Source organism: Neopsephotus bourkii, unplaced genomic scaffold (assembly GCF_033783945.1).
Source record: "Neopsephotus bourkii isolate Nb327-2 ecotype Australia unplaced genomic scaffold, CSIRO-AGI_Nbou_v1 NB_638, whole genome shotgun sequence".
NCBI lineage: Eukaryota > Metazoa > Chordata > Aves > Psittaciformes > Psittacidae > Neopsephotus > Neopsephotus bourkii.
In genome coordinates this window covers 732611-752716 of record NW_026901137.1, presented here as the reverse complement: position 1 = coordinate 752716, position 20106 = coordinate 732611, and the positions used below count along the sequence as shown (strand labels likewise).

At 38.2% G+C, this 20106-nt stretch overlaps 1 protein-coding gene across 9 annotated transcripts in view; it reads left to right on the top strand.

The window, feature by feature from the left end:
* PCLO (piccolo presynaptic cytomatrix protein) overlaps nucleotides 1-20106 on the top strand; it is a 362414-nt gene that overhangs the window by 12330 nt on the left and 329978 nt on the right. For all 9 annotated transcript variants that reach the window (XM_061352212.1, XM_061352216.1, XM_061352213.1 and 6 more), the window contains exon 3: nucleotides 8704-10107. In XM_061352212.1, the coding sequence (XP_061208196.1) occupies nucleotides 8704-10107 (1404 nt within the window). The remainder of the gene's footprint in view (nucleotides 1-8703; nucleotides 10108-20106) is intronic.

Here is a 20106-nt window from a genome sequence, read left to right as displayed (position 1 = left end):
AGGATTTGTTTACTTGCCAGAAGCTCTTCTGGATGAAAGCAGAGTGAGTTCTAAAGAATATTTGATTGGTTCTGACTGTTTCTGAAGTAACATGTCTGTATCAAAGTTGATTTAATCCTAAACCCGATCTGAAAATACTTGTTTTTTGTTGTTGGACTTTTTTCCTCATCATCTGTCACTGTGTTTCCCTGCACATTCAATAAAAGATGGAGATTTTTCTTAGCCCTCCTTTTGATGCTAATGCATTCATAGAAACATTTTTTATTGTCCTTTAAGGCAGTGGCCAGTTTAAATTCTAGCTGGGCTGTTCTTATTTTCTCCCTGCAGAACCTCATGACATCTTTGTATTCTTCCTGAGTTGCCTGCCCCTTCTTCCAAAGGTCATAAACTCTCTGATTTTCCCCCTGAGTTCTGACAAAAGCTCTCTGTTCAGCTGTGCCAGTCTTCTTCCCTGCCAGCTTGTCTTCCAGCACATGGGGATGGGCTGCTCCTGCACCTTTAAGATTTCTTTCTTGAAGAGTGTCCAGCCTTCCTGGGTTCCTTTGCCCTTCAGGACTGCCTCCCAAGGGACTCTGTCAACCAGACTTCTAAAGAGGCCAAAGTCTGCCCTCTGGAAGTCCAAGGTAGCAGTTCTGCTGCCCTCCTTTCTTAGTTCTGCATGAATGAAAATGTCTATCATTTCATGATTGCTATGCTTGGACAGCCCCAACCAGCACATCGCCCACAAGGTCTTCTCTGTTCCCAAACATACAGGGCTACCCTACTGCCTCTCCTTCCTTGCTTGTCCCTTCTGCAGAGTTTATCATGATCTGTTGCAGCACTCCAGTTGTGCGAGTCATCTGTGTTTCCATGCTAAATCATAATTTTCCTGCTGCATCTTTGCTGCGTCATGGATCTCCATCCCCTGCCTCCACTGAGATGACAGACTGAAGGACCTCACTAGCGCACTCCCAAACATTGGCATGCTACCCCTGGGCTTATCTCTAGTGTGCCTAATTTTACCTCTTTCCCCTTCAAAACTAGTTTAAAGTTCTTTCAGTCAGCCCTAATAACTCCTCCACAAAGATCCTTTTTTGCCTTTGAGACAGGTGTACCTGTCTGTTACTAGCATCCCTGGTGTTGTATAAACTGACCCATGATCAAAACCCCCAAAATTCTGCTGGTGACACCAGGTTTGGAGCCAGGTATTGATCTGTTGGATCTTTCTGTTTCATCCCTCATTGTTCCCTGTAACTTGACGGGTAGAGGAGAATGCTGCTTGTGCTCCCCTACCCAGTCATCTCAGGGCCCTGAAGCCTTTCTTGATTACTCTCAGACTTCTTGTTGCAACTTCTTTGCTTTCTACCTGAAAAATCAATATTGATAATAATCTGAGGGCTATACCAGGGTAGAATCTTTCTGTTCACATCTTTAACCTAGGCTCCAGGTTCCTACAGCAGACTTCCCCAAGAAGTGTGTCTTTTCTGCATATTGGGCCTTTTTGTCCCTTCAGAAGGGACAAGGACCGGTCTTTTTCTTTATGGAAGCAGTCTTAATGCAGGGTGTAGGCTGACTTAACCTCAGCAACATCTCCATGCCAGATGAACCATCATCCTTGTCATTGTTCAGTTCCATTTGCAGAGTCCCAAACCTATTGTGCATAGGCACTTGGGAAGTTGGGGTAGTCACAGAGATGTGCCTGCTGTACCAGGCAGGGACCTGTCACCATTGCTCCCTGCCCCTTAAGTCTCTGTGTTCAGCCAGGTGGAGAGAGAACAGGGCAGCTGAGTCTGTTGTGGTGGGTGCAGAGCCTGAGGCCATGGCTTTCTTCCTGGTGGATCCCATTGGTCGCTGGTCAAGTTGGCAGGACCCCAGTGCCCTTCCTGAATGCCCTTCTGTATGAACTGCCATGCCACACCTAGTAACTAAGGAGAATTTAAGCACTCAGAAAAGAATTACTTTTCTTAAGTTATTATTATTAGCTTGTATAGGGAAAGGAATATATAATTTAAGATACTATTCATATAATTAAGATGACTATAATTCTTGTGTTGATTCCACAAGTTTTGCTTATAATTACAGTAAAAATAATAGAAATGACTCTGTTAAATCACTGTTGATTATGTGACAGTAAAGGAGGCTATTGATCAAATTGAAATATCCCCTGTGGTTTACAGTCTAGACCCTGCTGTGCTGTAGTAGTGCATAAGAACCATCATGAACTGGAAATGACACATAAACAAAAGTAACACTACCATCACTGTGGATACTGACATGCCACAAAATCTAAGCCTTTTAATACAAGGAAAAGCAGCTTTGAACCTTTATGCCCTGTGTAAACCTAAACTGGGGGGGATATTCAGGGTTAAATATATAAGTAAAGCAAAACAAAGTAGAAAAAAATAAGGACTTAAATTTGATGATCAGCTGTTATGATCATAAGTTGTAAAGAAATGAGATTAAAGAAACCCAACACAAAGCTTTTTTTTTTTTTTTTTTTTTTAACTTTCTCAGAGTATTAATGTAGATATCAACTTGTAACTGTGCCGTAGGGAAGCTAGAGATGTTCTATAAAAGAGGATGGAGCTCAGTCTGCGTTCAAACAGATCAGAGAGCAGATTCAAACTGGCCTTGTTTAGCAGTCTTTTAAAGATAATCAGAGTTTGAAATATTTCTGTGTGAAATATCTGTTTTGGTCCAGACAGTACTTGGGGTGTTCCAGTGTTACCAACACTGCAATTTATATGGAAATGGAGATTCTTCACAATTTTTGTGATGCAGTGAAGTTAATAAAGTTCCTAAATTTCCATGTGGAAATGCCCATTTCCCACATGGGCATTTGGGAAAATTGCCAAGATTCTCAAATAGAAGGGCTATGGCAGTACAGAATATTGTCTGTGGAATATTCTTAATCACATGCCCACACTGTTTCTTTCTGAGAAGAAGGCTGTGTGCCTTCATTTCTGCTTTACTCTTAGGATTAGATGTATTAATAGTACTGATGCCCTGTGGATTTTTCTTTCTGTTTTTCATGAAAGGGGCAGAAAGTAGAAAACAGCAAACTCCTACGCATGGGAAATGGTTTCTCAATATTTTAATTAGGCAATATTCTCCAATATGTTGGAGTGTTTTCTCATTAACCCAGAAAACTGTCCTGTCCAGTTTTTAACACAAGTAAATAATAAATTAATCTGCATAGCTAAAGATGTCAACTGCAGTGAGCCATCTGCGCCAGTTTGCTGTTGCTCAGCAACTGTAATTTACTACTACGTTGGGTCATGTGATGTGGAGATGCTGTTTGCTGGGTAATCACTGGGCAGGAAACATGGCCCAGCCCTTCTCCGACCAGACAGCATAATCCGTGTTCAAATCCCAGTGATATTAACTTAGATGCGCTCTATGCAGCACAGAGGAGCTTTGTTAACCTTTTCTTTGCTGCTCTCTTGGTTTGCAGTGACATTTTTTGTTAATAATTCATGTGATTGTAGTATATTAAATCCTGATGCAGTTAATCAAAACAGTTGGCATTTGTTGCAGTGATGCATGATGCAGTGTACTGAGCTGTGTTTAAATCTTTTTCCTTGTCCTGTGCATGAAGCAGCTTAAACACATATTTGGCTGTAAAAAACTTTTAGATACTCTGAAATAGTGGTGTTCAAGATAAAAAATAGTCAAAACATTATGTTTCTATTTTGCTTTATGATTTATAATCATATATGATATAAAATAACAGTTCCCCAAACACTCATAGTTCATATGCAAATTATAGCTTTTTGTATTAGTAATTTAAACAGAGCAGTGGAGTATGTTTTAAGATAGTGGTAACTGCATAACAATTCATCCAGTAATGTTCTTTAGTAGTTTTAAAATAGCAAAGTAGCATTTAAAAGCAGTCTTTTGAAATGGCTATTTAAAAAGTTTGCTCAAACATTGGTTTACCACCAAGCTACAGTGCTTGTAACCATTGCTAATGGTTTGTGGAATGGATACCTGGGGACCATGTTGCTGGCTAGAATCTACAACATTTTCATGAGCATCTTGTGTCAGTGTTCCATGATAAACACCCCAGTTGCCTTTTACATTTGATAGCTGAAAAGAAGGTAAATATTTATTTTGTAATGATGATCTATTTGTCTCAAATGAGTGTCAGTTGCATACTGTGTACAATAGTTAAACATTTGCTTCAGTGTAACTACTTTGAATAGTTGAGATCTTACTCAGGGAAGGATGATGTAGAAGGAAAACCTTGTCTCACTATTGCCCAGGCTTGTTTAGAAGACGTTTTCAGTTGTATGTCTACATACTAATTGAGTTGGTCCCATCATAGTTGTTCTTTTTTGTTCATAACTGGATTTTCTGATCTAGGTTCTGGACTCTTGCACCCTACACCCTCACACTTGTCTCTGCCACCCTACAGCTGCATAAAATCATGAGCCCAAGTGCTTTATTTTTCAAGTTTCTCTCATTATCTTCGCAGGAGTGTCTGCTAAAAGCCAATTCTGGATTCCTCACTACTCTCTGAAATTGTCAGGAGCTAAATAAGCTGATGTGTTCTCAGACTAGAAACCGATTTTGCCAATAAAACTTTGGGTCAGCTCTGAGCAATGTCAGTTAAGTCCATTTAGTAATCTATGGCAGTGTAAAGGCTCTATAAATCTTTACATTTCTGTGGTAATGTAAAGGGATGTTAATATTTTATGCATATCTTAAAGTTCATTTTATAGCACCAAATCACTGGTCTAAAAGAGAATGGGACTCTGCCTTAGAATGCAGCTCTGTTTTGCAAAAGAACTGTTAAAATGGCTTCTAAGAGCTACTTTCATATTGTGTGCCAGTAACTTTTATATGAAATATGTTCAATCTGCAAGCCAGCATTTCTTTCTCATGTACATCTGGAGTCACAGAATCAAGCTGGATTTTCTTCCTCCCCTACATCCTCTGCAGGAATAGAAATTGAGCATGCCAGTCAATGCACTCGCTGATAGTTTTCCTATTGCTTTTTGTGGGTTTGTGTAGTTAGAATGAATCTGAACACTTCTCAGGACAGGAATAGGCTTCAGATTTCCCTCAGTTGTGTTGGCTTTGAGATAAAAGAACTGAAGTGTAGCTTGTTTGTTTTTGGAGTCAGCTCTCAGATATGAATGCATAAAGCAAGGTGACTTATGGGAGATGGTGCTATCATTTTCTTCAATAATTTTCTCCATGGATGTTCTTACTAAAACAGTGTGAAGAAATTCATTTGGTCCTCCCAACTAGCAGCGTCTTTATGAAGCTTTTTAAAGATGCTGTGGTTGATGAATATGTAAAATATATTCTGATACTTGTTTGTTGTTATGAGGGCATACAGTTTCTACATCAGCGAGTTAGGAAGCAAGATAGCACTTTCTGTCTTCAGTAGTGGAAATCTGAACAAAGATGTTGCATGAAGTCTGTCAAATTCACAGTCCTAGGCATGGCACTTAACAGCATGGGTCTCAGGATGAAGAAAATCACATATGGATTTCTCCTAGAAATAAGACCCAGCTCCCACCCCTATCTACCAGTGTAAAAATAGTCAGCTTGGGATCTTCAACATCAAAGAACAATCTCCTTTACAAGTAGATGGGAACTGCAAAAGCTCACATGTTGCCCTGGAAAATGTTGCCTTTTTATTCTAGGTAGATATATGAGAAATCTGGAGAAAGAAACTAGAAAGTCATAGAACTGCTGTCATGAAAGACTTTTAAAAATAGGCAAACATTGGTATTTTAGGTATCTATAACAGCAGTATGTGTAAGATCATCTGTATTTAACAGAAGCTTGCTCGTGTTAAATTTAATGGAAAACCTCTGCAACTGCAGTGGAACAAACAGGCCAGTCTTTGATACAGAACTGCATCATGTAGCACACTTCATTATGAACGCCTACAGTTTCAATCACAGAACTACAGTTTATGCAGAATTGTATTTATTTGGAGGTGATGTATGTAAGCTATAAAGACTTGAGGGTTTTAGCACTCCCACTAACATGCACGGGAAGAATTTTATGTCTATACCAGAAAGATTTAAAAAATAATACAGTGAAGTAAAACTTCATTTTCCATTTTGAATTTCAGCTGGAGGAGGAGCAAATTCGTTTTTAGTTTTAAAGGCTCCAGTTTAATCCTGAATATGTGTATATATTTATATATAAGTTAATTCTTTTCTTTTTAAGGTAAGGAATAAAAATAACAGTTGAGAGTTAAGGTTTTGTCTTCTGCACAAGATTATGTTGAACACTATAGTGTAGAATCAACTTTTCTTTGGCGTACAATTAGGTAGGAGAGTCAGACTGTAGCAGCTGCATGTGGAAGACAAGCCTAAATGTTCTTAAATGCAATCAGAATCTGGACATCTTAAACATAAGAATTATTTAGACTGTGTACTTTGTAGTCCCACCCAGTCCTAGAGCTACTTTGTTTGGGGCATTAAGAGTGTCATAATAAAGTAAGATTTTCTGGAAGCTGAGTGATAGCAGGTATACACATCTAACTGTGATGGCTTCATCTGGTTATCTAACTTTAGAGTACAGGACTTTGATTTTAAAAAGAAAAAGAAGCAAGTGGAAAAGAAGCAGGAGCAGTGAATCACTGTGAAAAGTGCATTGTCCAAAACTCTGTTAAAGCTCTTTTGTTAGTGGGAAAAGACATTCCTCACTTAGGCCTATTAAGAAGCTCCTCACAGGATCTTTCTCCACCATAGCAGGGAGCCTGCCTCCCTAATATAAGAAGTCTTAGTTACTTTGCCAAAGCCAGACAACTGAGTTGGGTGTTCAGAGTATGTGGCTTAAGTCTGGTTTTTGATTAAACTTAAAACTATTAGAAAACCCTTAAGAATTCACCCAGAAATAGTGTTATTTTGTATCTAATTAAATTAGATTACTAATATCTATAGCCAGGTGTTTTCAAGGCCAGGTTGGGACGAAGCCCTGGGTGACGTCCCTGCCCATGGCAGGGGGGCTGGAACTAGATGATCTCAAGGTTCTTTCCAACCCTAACTATTCTATGATTCTATAATTAAGATGTACTTATTGTAAGTAATTGTCGCTTGTACAGAAGGCTTATAGGGGTGCAGATTGGCAATCAAACAAAATGGGCTTTATTTCAAAATCTAAACTTTGCTCAGGTCCTGTGTTCACTTGTGAACTTAATTCTTGTCATAATTCAGAGTTTAAACACATCTTCAAGTTTTGTTTCAGTTGGTTTCATTTTTTAAATCATTTGCTATACAGGTTGCAAGTAGATTGGAGAATTGTTTAAACAATCTGAAGAAATTATGCTAAAAATGGGAGCTAAAAGCAGCATTATTGTGAATGGTAACTTGATTACTGTGAACTTACAGCTGGTGCCAAAATTGATCATCTCTTTGTGAAGCTGCTAGCAATAGCGAGCTCATACTCTAGATTGTGTATATACCATGTTTATCAGAATAACTGGAATAACTGTGTAAGGAGCTGCATCTCTTAATTTTTTGCTGCTAGTAGGCCACCTGGCAAAGCACATCAAGATTATGAATTCATTGCCCCAGTCTGTGACCTCAGAGTTCTTTTCTTGCAGTGAGCTTTGATATTACACAGACAAAAATCTTTATTTGCATGTAGTATCTACTTGCAGGTGTAGGGCCATGGGGCTCCGTGCCACATTGAATGGCATTTTTGCTGCCTATAAGGTTCCTGCTAGCAATAGAAATGTGGAGAATAGCATGTGATGCTTCCTGACCACATGTTGCTTTAGCTTGTTTGATCCCTCCTCAGACTGTGAAGCTTTACAAAAGCAAAGGTAGGGATGACCACTTAGGATTATTGTTTTCTTCTATCTAATTAGGAAATATATTTTCCCTCTCTCGTAATACTTCTTGGGAAGGAGAAAAAAATGTTTTAAAGTTGTGAGATACTAAAATTGATGAGTAACATAGGAAACTACATTACTTGTCCCTTCCTGAAAAGAGGGGTCCATTGTGTACAGGTGTACAGTAATTAACTTGGGATCATCTTTTAATAATAAAGGAAAATGTTGGGAAACTTGATTATGGCTCACCATCAGGGCTTAGACAAAGCTCCTCACTGATTCCAAACGAAGACTTGCTTTCTGAAATGGGTGGTAAAGTATTAAGTCTGTGTAATGTATGATGCCCATTAACACACTTCCGTGTCCAATTCCTTGGATGCGTGTTTACTGCCAATACTTTGCTCTGTAATTTAAACCATTATCAAAACCATAAGCTATATGAAGAGCTTGATAGATGTATGCTTAAAGGTAATTATGCATTTACTGTGTTTTAATTCTGATTATTGTTTTCTGTCAGCAGACTTGATGTGGCAAACTGTTTCAGCAGTATTTGTCTTTATTCTGGCAAATCATTGCTGTAAATGAATCACTTCTGGGTCCCATGAAATTCCAGTGCATGTTTTCATTCTGCTGGGTTTTTAATCCTCCAATATTCAGCTGTGTGTAAACTGACTCTGAAGTCATTAGAAGCATGGGTTCAGTGATAGCTTGAATCACAGGAATGTGAAGAAGAATGAAAAAATCCTTTGGACATGGTAACCGCAAAACAGTATCAGTTGTAATATTTCTCCCTTTTTGCACGTGGGTCTGAAATATTGCAACAAGCCATTGCAGCTACTAGAATAGCCTATTATTATGTTGATTTTATTAACTTTGTCTTATTAATAATACCTTTAATTTTTAATTTTATTTTTCTGCAGATTAGTGAATGGCTCTGTTTAAACTGCCAGATGCAAAGAGCATTAGGTGGTGACCTAGCACCAGGTCATGGTCCCGGGCCACAGCCACCTCCACCCAAACAGAAGACACCCATTCCGTCTTCACCAGCTAAACCATCTCCCCAGCCACAGCCAGCTCAAAACAAAGATGCTTCTCCAAAATCTGATCCTTCTCAGTTGGTAGAATCGAAGAAACCCCTGCCACAGAAAAAGCAACCCTCCTTGGCTGGATCTCCCCCTGTAAAATCAAAACAGCCCCGTGCCGAGCCAACTGAGACCTCCCAGCACATAGATCTTACTCCAAAGTCTGATCAGGCCAAGTCAACACAGGCTGAAGATAAGCAAAAACAACCCATTATACAGAAGCCCACAGCAGACACTGTGCCTACCTCTGCAGCACCAGGACCGAAACAGGATTCAGCAGGTCGCGGACCTCTACCAGCTCAACAGAAAGTGGTAGATTCCCCAAAGCCAGAGCTTGCCAAGCTGCCACAGGACACACAGCCAGCTGGGGACAAACCAGATTCCAAACCTCTTCCACAAGTGTCTCGGCAGAAGTCGGATCCCAAGCTTGCGTCTCAGCCTGGGGCTAGACCAGATGCTAAAACTCAAAAGCCTGCTGAGCCGACACAAGAAAAGGATGATCCTAAGAAGTTACAAACAAAACCATCCCCAAAGCCTGATACCAAACCAGCTCCCAAGGGACCACAGGCAGGGGCGGGTCCCAAGCCAGTGCCAGCCCAGCTGGCACCTCAACCTCAGCCGCCTCAGAAAACTCCAGAGCAGCCAAGGCGTTTCAGCCTTAATCTGGGAGGCATCACTGATGCCCCTAAGCCTCAGCCTACAACACCACAAGAAACAGTTACTGGGAAACTCTTTGGATTTGGAGCTTCCATCTTCAGCCAGGCCTCAAATTTAATCTCCACAGCTGGTCAGCCAGGGTCTCAGACATCAGCCCCCCCTGCACCTGGTCCTTCAGTGAAACAGCCTCAGCCTCTACAGCCTCTAGCCTCTCAGGCAGCCCCCAAAGACGCTGGTCAGGCTCAGCCTCTTCCAAAAGCTGTTCCTCTGAAGAAAGAAGCCAAGCCTCCTATGACTGAAAAAACAGAGCCATCAAAAGCGGATGGTGTTTTAGCAGCAAAAGGGTCTGATTTAGAAAAGAAACCTGGTTTGGCCAAAGATAGCAAGCCTCAGGCTGCTGAAGTGAAGAAACCTGATGGGCTGTCGGAGTTGGAGAAAGCCAGCCAGCCTAAAGAGTCTTGTCCCCTTTGTAAAACTGGACTAAATATTGGTTCTAAGGATCCCCCCAACTTTAATACATGTACAGAGTGCAAGAAAGTTGTCTGCAATCTCTGTGGATTTAACCCGATGCCGCATATAGCAGAGGTAAGGTGATGATGGAGTCTGTATTTACCCTATGTTCCTACTCACAGGTTCCCTGTGCTGTGAAGACCAATCTGTATCTGATTTTTAGCTACTGAATTTGAAATTGTGGAGGATTTGAATGTTTCATCATCTGAGGGCTTTCAGTATCTCTGTTGAATGAACCTTGGTCAGTAGTTAGAAACTACATCCAATGAACTTTCTTCAGGTTAAGGGAGTCTGGTATAGGTGTTTGCTAGCTTTTTGAAGAAAAAGGAGATAATTGTAGTTATGAGCTGTTTTGCAATTGGTGCTACAGCAGACTACTGTACTTTCAGTCTATCATAGGATAAGGTTCTTTTTCATGTGCTTCAGTATTATATGTTAATATGTGCTTCTTTAATCAATACCCTCAATTCAGACAATTATTGAATGAAAGAAGGTGTTAATGCTTAATTATTTAATTATTACTATTCTCTCCTGTTAAATATATCCCTAATTTATTCCATTAATCTAATTCTGGCTCTGGAGTTGTTGCACGTGCTGATGTACCCATTAGGAAGCTTGAATTTCGCCACACAATACCTGTGTGATGAAATACATAATTTTTTGGTGTGAATAATGTAAGGTTCAAAAAGACATTTCATTCATTATGGAGTATGAGTTTGAAAGTGCCTTTTCCATGATTGTCCAAGAAGATCCAGTAAGGCCAACTTATGTTTAAAGAATTAAGCAACTTACTTTTAACAGTTCCCTCACTTTCTGTGTTTTTACCCTCCTTCCTTTCCTTCTTGTACTTTTTTTGGCCAAGAGGATGGGAAACTTTATGCTGGATTAACAGAGGCACATCTTACTTGCCCTGTCAATTTGGCAAGTTCATCTCAGCAGAAGCAGACCACTTAAAAATACTTGTGAGTAATTTAAATGTGTAGGTTGGTCCGTGCAGCACATGAGGCAAGAGGCTGTCAAAGTTGTGTCTTTAAAATCTGAAAGAATAGATTAGAAATGGTTCATAGGGTTAAAGTTTATCACATCTCTGCCTTAAGGGGATAACAAACTTTTCGAGAAATACCAAGTTGCAGGGAAAATACTGCTTATATTGTCTGCGTATGCTTTATTTGTGGATTATTTTCTGGAATGTGCTGTCATTTGAAAGGCATTTGTCCTACAGTAACAAGCACATTTTTATCTAATTTAGGAATATGTAGCCAGCTGTCTTTGTGGTCATTTAGGTTAGAAAGAAAGGTCTGAAAATACAGGAAGATTGATCAGCGATTAAAAACTAGGATTCGGTTGACTTTTAATGTTGCCTATGCACTGAATTCCATCAATCGCACACGCATTCTTTCATCACTGTCCAGCCTCCTGCCCCGTGCACACACATATGTATACACACATATGTATACACAGACATGCATGCACATAGACACACACATTTCAAATTGAAAAATGCATATGACTTTCTCCAGAGGCACTCTAGTATGCAAACACATAATACCATGGAAACGAGATGTGTTATTTCAGATTAAATACTGTGCTAAAATGACAACTATGCAAGTCCTGGTACCCGAATTGACTTCTGAGTTTACTTAGGTGTGATGGTGTGGGACTGCCTTGTAGTGTGCAATTCTCTGTATTTCTCTGTTTAAGATGAGAAGGCAGGAAACCTGTTTCTCTTTTCCCATCACTGCAGTCTGTCTTCCTCGTGCCTTTCTTTGCCTTGATTTTGGATTATTTTTGCATTTTCTTCTTCCTTATGCTACACATTTCCACCTCTGTCCACAGTTACCTTCTTACCTTCATTTTTCCTGTCATTTTTGCTAAAATTGGCAAACTGCTTTTCCTTCACAACAGAAGGTGGTTTGCTTGGCCTCAGGTTTGAGGACAGCTTGACTTTCCTTTTCATGAAGATGAGAGACAGAAGAGGGAGCTCATCCTCTCCTGTCACAAATGAGCTGTGTAATTAACCTCAGATAGCAATTGACCCTTGTATACACTGTGTATAGTACATAGCTGTTACTGATAACGACAAATAGTTTATGCTCACTAATGTACTCTTTTCCTCCACCAAAATTTTCTAACCTGTTGAGTACAGTCTTGGAGGTTGTATTTACTTGCCTCTATTTTTGGGGAGGGTTAGGAAAGAGAAATATAAATGCTTTTAAAAAGTTGTGTTTCCTGTGGATTTCTACCTAATTATCTCATTCTATATTCAGTATTCAAAGAAAATAATAATTCCAAAAGGCTATATTTCATTGTTGTCCCCAGAAAGTGTTATGTGTGAACAAATGTAACAGGTATTTTATAGTTTTGCTTGAGGGGTGCAGCTGTATTACAGTGATTATAACAGTTGCTTATGTATTATCTATACGTTGCCTCAGCAATGGCTGAAAATGAGTTTTATTGACTGAGTGATGGCTGAAACCTACCAACAAAGCTTGCATTGGGCTATATGGTAAGAATCAGTCCTGTGGAGCAGGGAAACCAGCATTACACTGGCAAATATAAAGGAGCATTTAAACTCTATGTGCACTTCTACCTTAAGGTCTTCCAGCAGGGAATGTCTTCCAGACATCATGCTGCTGTACTGCACACATAGCTGAGAGTACTTTTAAGGGAAGAAGGCGCTTATAGTGGCAGTTGTTTGTTCTTGCCTGTATGTGACAGAAATAACTCTCAAGAAAAAGTCTTTAAGCTGCTGCAAAAAGTCAGTCCTGTAATAACCCTTCTGCTGCAGGAAATAAGATACCTAGGCTTTTACCTAGTCTAAATCAGCAACATGCTATTTACTTCAGTGAAATTATTCTGATTTGAGAATTAGGCTAGAATACTTTTTCTAAAAATGTGCTGATTGTTCTATTTCTCCCTGATTTGTTGATCCAACAGTCAAACAGTTATTTACTTAAATAGTAATTTATCCATGAAGCAAACAATCACAAATGATTAAATAAATGACACTTGATAGATTTCAAAGACCCACAGGACTACGTGAGCCCTAGTGTATTAGCAGACTCTTTATTCTGCCATTTGCTCAATAGGGAGGATCGCTGTTTACCAGCTCTGTAATTAGCTTTCCAGCTCAGGTAGTTGGAAGCAGCTCTATTTTTAGTAACAAAGCACAAGATCACAACTGCTGAAGCCAGAAATTAAGTGTACAACAATGACCATTTTGTGCATTTAAAACTCAGTGAAGCTGTTTGGAATACTGAACAGGAGAGGCAGCAGGGTCAGGAATATAGAACCTGTGATGAATTAATGTAGTAGTAAAATAAAAAGATTTAAAAATTAACCTAAGGAAAACTAAGATACCTGTATTTGTAGAATCTATGTGGGGAACGAGAAAGAATAACATCTTAGTGAAATCACATGTTATCTCAAATGTAATGTGTGTACATGCAAATGTGCTAATGTTTTAATGTAATTGAACTGCTAAGGGAACAACAGGAGCACTTTTGAGTGCACTGATAGCTATAAAATTGTCTGGGAAGGTACTTGGAAGTAAAGAATGTTCCACTGTGTGAAATAAGTTATTGGGTCTACAGAAAGGCGAGGATTGTTTTCACTGAAGAAGGACAGAGAGGACTGGGGAAGGGCAGAAAGGACATCTTACCTCAGGCTTGCTAAGGATTTCTTGTTTGGAAAGATGTAAGAGATGTGAACAGAATAGATAAGCAATTTCACATAGGGAGTGATGTTTCTTAACATGTTTATTACAGAGAATATAGTCTGTCTGAAATTGTTTGACATGTGTGGATATGATAGCAGGAAACTATAAATGATTACCTCAATGGTGACTGTCCAATGCATATTCTTATATCATGGGGTTTTTTTTCTATATAGGTGTATAACTCACCAAAAGAATTTAGATACTTTTCTGATGATTTTCCCACTGTTACTTATTAGACCAAACTAAATACTTCTCCACACACACTACGGAGAGAGGGAAAAGCAAAAAGATAAACTCGTTTTCTAAGTAAGCGCAGTGCTATCATTAACTTGATAGGGTAAACAGGTTAAAAACAGTACCTTGTGCTTCCAGCAAGAACTTCTAGAAGTGACAATAAAGAGTTAGCATTTTGGAACTTATATAAGGCTCTCTGAAGATGAAAGGAGCTCTCTTGTCCTGGCATGATGTCATATAGCTGAATACATATTGAGTTCTTGCACCTCCTCCTAAAACCCTGTAGAAAAGGTACTGGCACAGGTGGGCCCCTGATGTAGATAATTCTGACAGCTTCTGTTTGGTCAGTCTTTCACTGATAAATAATTGCAAATCAAGTGAGGCCTTCAGCAGGTGTGACCCTTCCTTCAGGTTTTAATAGTAGACTTTGATTAAGAAACCCCAAACAAACCTATCCAGAGTGGAATGTACCCTGCTATTGAATGCCCAAATGTAGTTCGGACTTCATAAAGCAAGTGTGCAGGAACATTGTAAAGTAATGAACCACCTATGAATATCTAACAAAAATCCCTAAAGTGGGGTACTGCATCACCTGAAGTGACACACATTGCCTCTCTTTAATTTATTAACAACTCTGCAGTATGGTATTCCTTTTTGAGAAAGGTCAAGCCATTCTGCAGATTAGCAGGTTTAACTCCTATTGGGAGTTCCTATCTCCTCTGTTATGTTTGGTGATGAGTTGTTTTGGAAACAGATGGTGCCTGGGAAACACACTGGAGAAGGATTTGCACTTAAGATACAAAAAGAAAAACAACCGCTCTTTCCAGTTGCATAATTTATCTTCTCTGCCTTTTCCCTCTCCCGTTGTATTTAAAGCTCCTTTTAAAATTTTGATTGTAAGAAAGCGAATGCAGTTACTGTTTTATAACCGTAACCAAATACTACAGAACGTAATAGGCTAACACAGTGTATTCACCCAAGTTTGCGGAAACTTCATCGTTTAAATGATAAGACTTTACAATTGAGAAAATGTTAAAACTACCACTAATCACTATTTTGAAAGATAAAATCTGTCATTGAAAGACAGAGTGTACGTTAGGTGATAAAACCCCCTCTGCATTTCTTGACTGTCAGAATTAAATTAACTCTAAATGAGGTATCTTACTTCTGTTTAATTCAATATCCATAATAGAAACAACATTTAAACGGGAAGACTTTTAATAGCAGAACAACTCACCTCTTCCATTTAATAGGTGTAAAGCACATTTATTGTGTATATACAGAATGGGAGGGCTAATATGGAATGACCCTTTGATGGATGGTTTAGTAAAAATTAAACACAATAAATATGTAAAAAAAAAATGTAGTGCCTGAAATCACCTTTGAACTAAGGATGAAAAGCTTAAGATTCATCAACAATTAGGCTTCTGGTATTCATATTTGCAGAGGTATTTAAATGCTTAAAGACAGGGACTTGTCCATGATACTTGTAAGTATGTGTTAGGAGCTTCTGTCCTTCTCTGATGCCTCAGCTGAACCTGTATTCCAGAAAGCCCCACTTTGACCTGATGGTTCTCTAGAGGCCTGAATTTCTAGATTCTGTTTAAATCCCTTTAAAATCCAGACACTGGATGAAGCTGCTTTTGGGATCTGATTTTAGCATGTCTCATGAATAGTTCAGCCAGAGGCAGTACTGTTTGGCATTAGATATGTCCGGCTACTTTATTTAATAATAATAATAAAACAGCTTGCTCATGGTCAAGTACAGTGTGGTGGTATGTTGAGTTTATTTGTTCTTCAGTAATATTATATGCAAAATACAGATCTGCAAATAGACATGTGACTTTAGGACTCCCATCCTCAGCTCAGGGGATGCTACAGCCGAGCTTCTTGTCTCCCTGTCTCCTCCAAGACCCCAAGAGTTTGCACTTCGAGTTGTAGCAGAGGAACTGAAGTCAAGAGTAAGCCACTGCATCCAGATAAGTTAATTAATAGATGTCCTGTGATGGTTTTGTTTGAATTCCCTGTCACTGTAGAGGGAAATGTAAGCATCCTTACTTTCTCACAGGTTTCTCTGAACAGATAAATGTCTTGTATTTTAGTAGGGCTGCTTGGTCCAAAGCATGTTAGACACTAATACAGTTTCATGTTTTTTGGCAGTCAGATTCTGATGGTTACTAATGGGATGTGATGACCATGGTACATTATTTGAAATCAAGGCTTCTTAGATCTCCAGGGTTAGCTACAAGACCGCATTCTTGGTTGTTTTTTTTCTCCTGTAATTAAGACAATAAAATTAGGGATTCCTTCTCCCCAACCCCAGAATTAAATTGAAGTAATGAAAAAGATTAGTATCATTGCTCAAAGTGATAATGTGACCTTTGGAAGCACTATTACCATGCTTAGTTGTCTGCTGTTTATTCCCTTTATTCTGGCCTCTAAAAGTCTGCAGATTACCTCTCAGACTGGAGAAATCCAGGGATGGACAAATAAAAAGTTCCTGTCTAGCTGGCTATTTTCCTCATCCAGTTGGAATTCAAATGCAATTGTGTCTTTACCTATGTACATTTATTCCATCTCCAGATGTCTTTGAACCTTTGAAACATTAAACGTGTAGGTGATCGATTAACACAAACCTTTCAGTATGGACTGGTGTGCGTGGTTTACTTTTTCATGTGCCATTAGGAAAATCAGGCAGTTTATAGACTAGTGTATTAGAAAGGGTCAGGCTGGAGTCACAAATCTGAAACAGATAATCAGGAAAATTACTGACCTGGCTTTGAGCCAGGTGATTTTCTTCTCCATTATTTCATTAGAAATTTGGCTGGTGTCCCATTATTAAGTGAGGAAGACGTCTTCTGAAAGCTAAGCTTATATTAATTACATCCAAGTTTTTTGTTTTTTTTGTGAACTGTGTAATAATATTTTAAACAGACTGTATTTTGTTGAGATAAGGAAATTTTATTTTAGAATCATAGAATAGAATATATTTCTGTTCATGTTTTACTGAGAAACAGAAATGCTTAATTAGAGACTTTAAATATTGGTGTCAAACCTAGTAAATTTAAAGACCCAATGAGTCTGAAACATTCTGACCCACTTCCAGATTTTGTTAAGCAAGCAGACAAAATCTAATAGATGGTAAGTGCCTCAATTTTCTCTTGGTGCCAGGCTGAGATACCTCAGTAAGACCTTATTTACTATCTGATCACAATAACGAAGTGTGCAGACAGTGTCAAAAACTTCTGTGATCATAAAAATAAAAAAATTGGTTCCTTCCAGCCCAAACCAGCCTGTGATTCTATGATTTGCCTGGTTTTTATCAGGACCATTATATTGGTTTGGAATGATAGATTTGCTATAGGGGGAGCTGCAAATGAAGTTGTTGTTTTTTTCTATTCCAGCCATATGAAGAGCTGGTGCTCTTTCTAGGAGCAAATTCTACAATAGCATTTTTTAATGATCTCTTAGGATATTATATAGCTTAGAATACTTTTCACAGGATATTTGTTAATGTGATATTTGAATTACTAGGACAAGTAGGTATTTAATTATTTAATAAAATTCTGGAAAGAGAGTATACTGTAAATTTAAACACTTGCATGCATTTTGTGTTCTTATTTCTTGCACAGACTGTTCATGGTTTTATGGCAGTTAATAGCTGCAATTACTGCATATGTTTAAAAAGTTCATGTCATGTTTTTGCTGACCAAAAGGCCAATATTTCCTCACCATGACAGTATGTTAGTAAAGAAACATCAAAATTTTGCATGAAGCAGATCGAAAAATAGTTTGACACTGCTTTGTGGTGATTTTAAATTTAATGGGATTACACAAGTGTAATTGAAGGCATTTTGCAGTTAATTGTAGCTGCTTGCATTGAGTGTGACCAGAAGTAAAAATAATTAATTAAACCTTGAAATGTAAAGAAAGAGAAGAAATGAGTGAAATGGGGCAGTTTTCTGATTTCTGTTCCATATGCTACACAATAGTGCTTCTCTCCTAGTAATGGGAAGAAGGTGTCATTTAAAATGACAGTAGCCAGTAATTATTTTTACTATTTCTGAAATGCATATGGTTGAGTGAACCAGAATGAGAATAAACCTGGTTTTAGCTTTAATGTTACTTAACTATTAAATTGATTTCTCCATCAGTTACTCTTCACAAAGAGTAAGGATTGAAGTTGAGAGGAACCTAAACGTTTATATAGTTGTGGAAAGCAGATTAGATTCATGCCAGTAAGCTATTTGAGATGCTGTCTAGCTGCATTTGAAGCAGGAGTTCATAGACTGATGCTGAAGAGGGGGATTAGCTGCCTCTAAACTATTCTGACTGAATTCTTTACAGAATGCTGTTGAGTCAGGGAGGGGTAAAACAATTTTGCAGTCACTGGAAAAAGACTTGTAAGCTACTGGGCTGTGTCAGACTAGAACACTCACTCAGAAGAATGGTAAGGTATATTAGTTTTCCATCTGTGTTTTGGAGGTTAATGAAATTACTTAGTGAGGTAATGTAGGCTCCTAAGGACAAGACTTGAAAGACCATATGGTGGTCTTCTGTGTTTGGTATTTCTATTTAGGTTTGGGTTTATTTATTTATTTGTTTTGCTTTTCCTTAGCAAACAGCCTTTACATTGGAAACGGCCCAATTGTCAAATACAGAGATTAGAAATTAAGCGTAGAAATTGTGACCTTAAATATATAATTTTAATGAATGTAGCTACCTTTTTTTTTGTTTTTGGAGGAAATTTTGTGCCCTAGCAGTTAACTAAATAATTGGGTTAAAAACTGCAAATTTATAATCTCTCCAATTTTTTTTGAGATTTCTGAACATTTTCCTGACCCATCCATAAGGAGTATATTGGTGTAACTTTCTTTGTTTTGTTTACTAATGATATTCTCGTAATTGCACACAATTGCAATGGCAGTCAATATGATGACCTAACTCTGATCCTCATCAGTTGTTGTCAATACGAATCTCTTTTTTTTGTTTTTGAAGTGCACTCTTATAGTTAATCTTAAGTTTTATATCTTCTCTTTCATAGAAAAATATAAAGATACATATTTCTTTTTGAATGCTGACAAACTCATGACTACTGTCATGAAGATCCTAGTTAGTAACTATCTTTTTATATATTTAGAGCATGACATTGAGTCCTTTACTGTCTGGAAAAGCTTTCATATATACCTGTTCCTATTCCCCACTCCAACACACCAACCCTTAAATTTCAATATTAATATTATTTTCCCACAGAAATTCAACTGGAATTTTCACTGAAACATTGAACTCTGATGTATCACATGAAAACCAACCTAAGCACGTACCCTACTTCAGATGCTCTCATTTTTAGATTTAAAGTTGAGGGGGAAAAGGGAATATTTGAAGTACCTGATAGTTCTTAAATATTTTTGTATTGAAATATGCACTGAATATTTTGTTTGATAAAAAGTCTATTTTACCCTGAAAATTGGCTAAATGAGTGAAGTTTCAGCATGCTGTACTTTTTGGCTAGTGTTTTTGGTGTCTCCTAGTAGAATTGTTTTCCACTTTTGCAGTCAGAACTGGACAGTGGATTCCGTCACTATCTCTAAAAGGATTTTCATTTTGTCATGTTTAATTGTAGCTACACAAAGGCAAGAATTCTGAAGGAAGCAAAGATTAGGCTTAGATTTTTTAGAAAAAAATATATTTTGAATATACTTTAGGTGGTTCAGGGTTGATGTCACGGTCTGATATTTTCAAGATGTGAATGTGTCGATTTTGGACTCATTACAGAACAAGTAAAACAGAGCTACTTCTTTTTCAGGTACTGTTTCAAAGGGAAAGAAGGTTTATAACAGAATCCAAGCAAAAATTTCACAGCATGTTCCAAGAATTGAATTTTGCACCTGATCTTTGTGTCTGGAATATTTATAATCAAATCCGTTCAGCTAAACACTTCTTTCTACTTTCTCCTCCTCCTAAATCAGCCTCCTCTTCATACATGCTGAAAGAGTGCATGCTGAAAGAGTTACCCGTACTATTCTCTTTTATTTACTCTATGGGGCTTCTTCCTCTTGTCATCTTTTACATTAAAGATTTTCATTATTTTAAGCATCTCATTTTGCTCAAGTGGGGGAGAA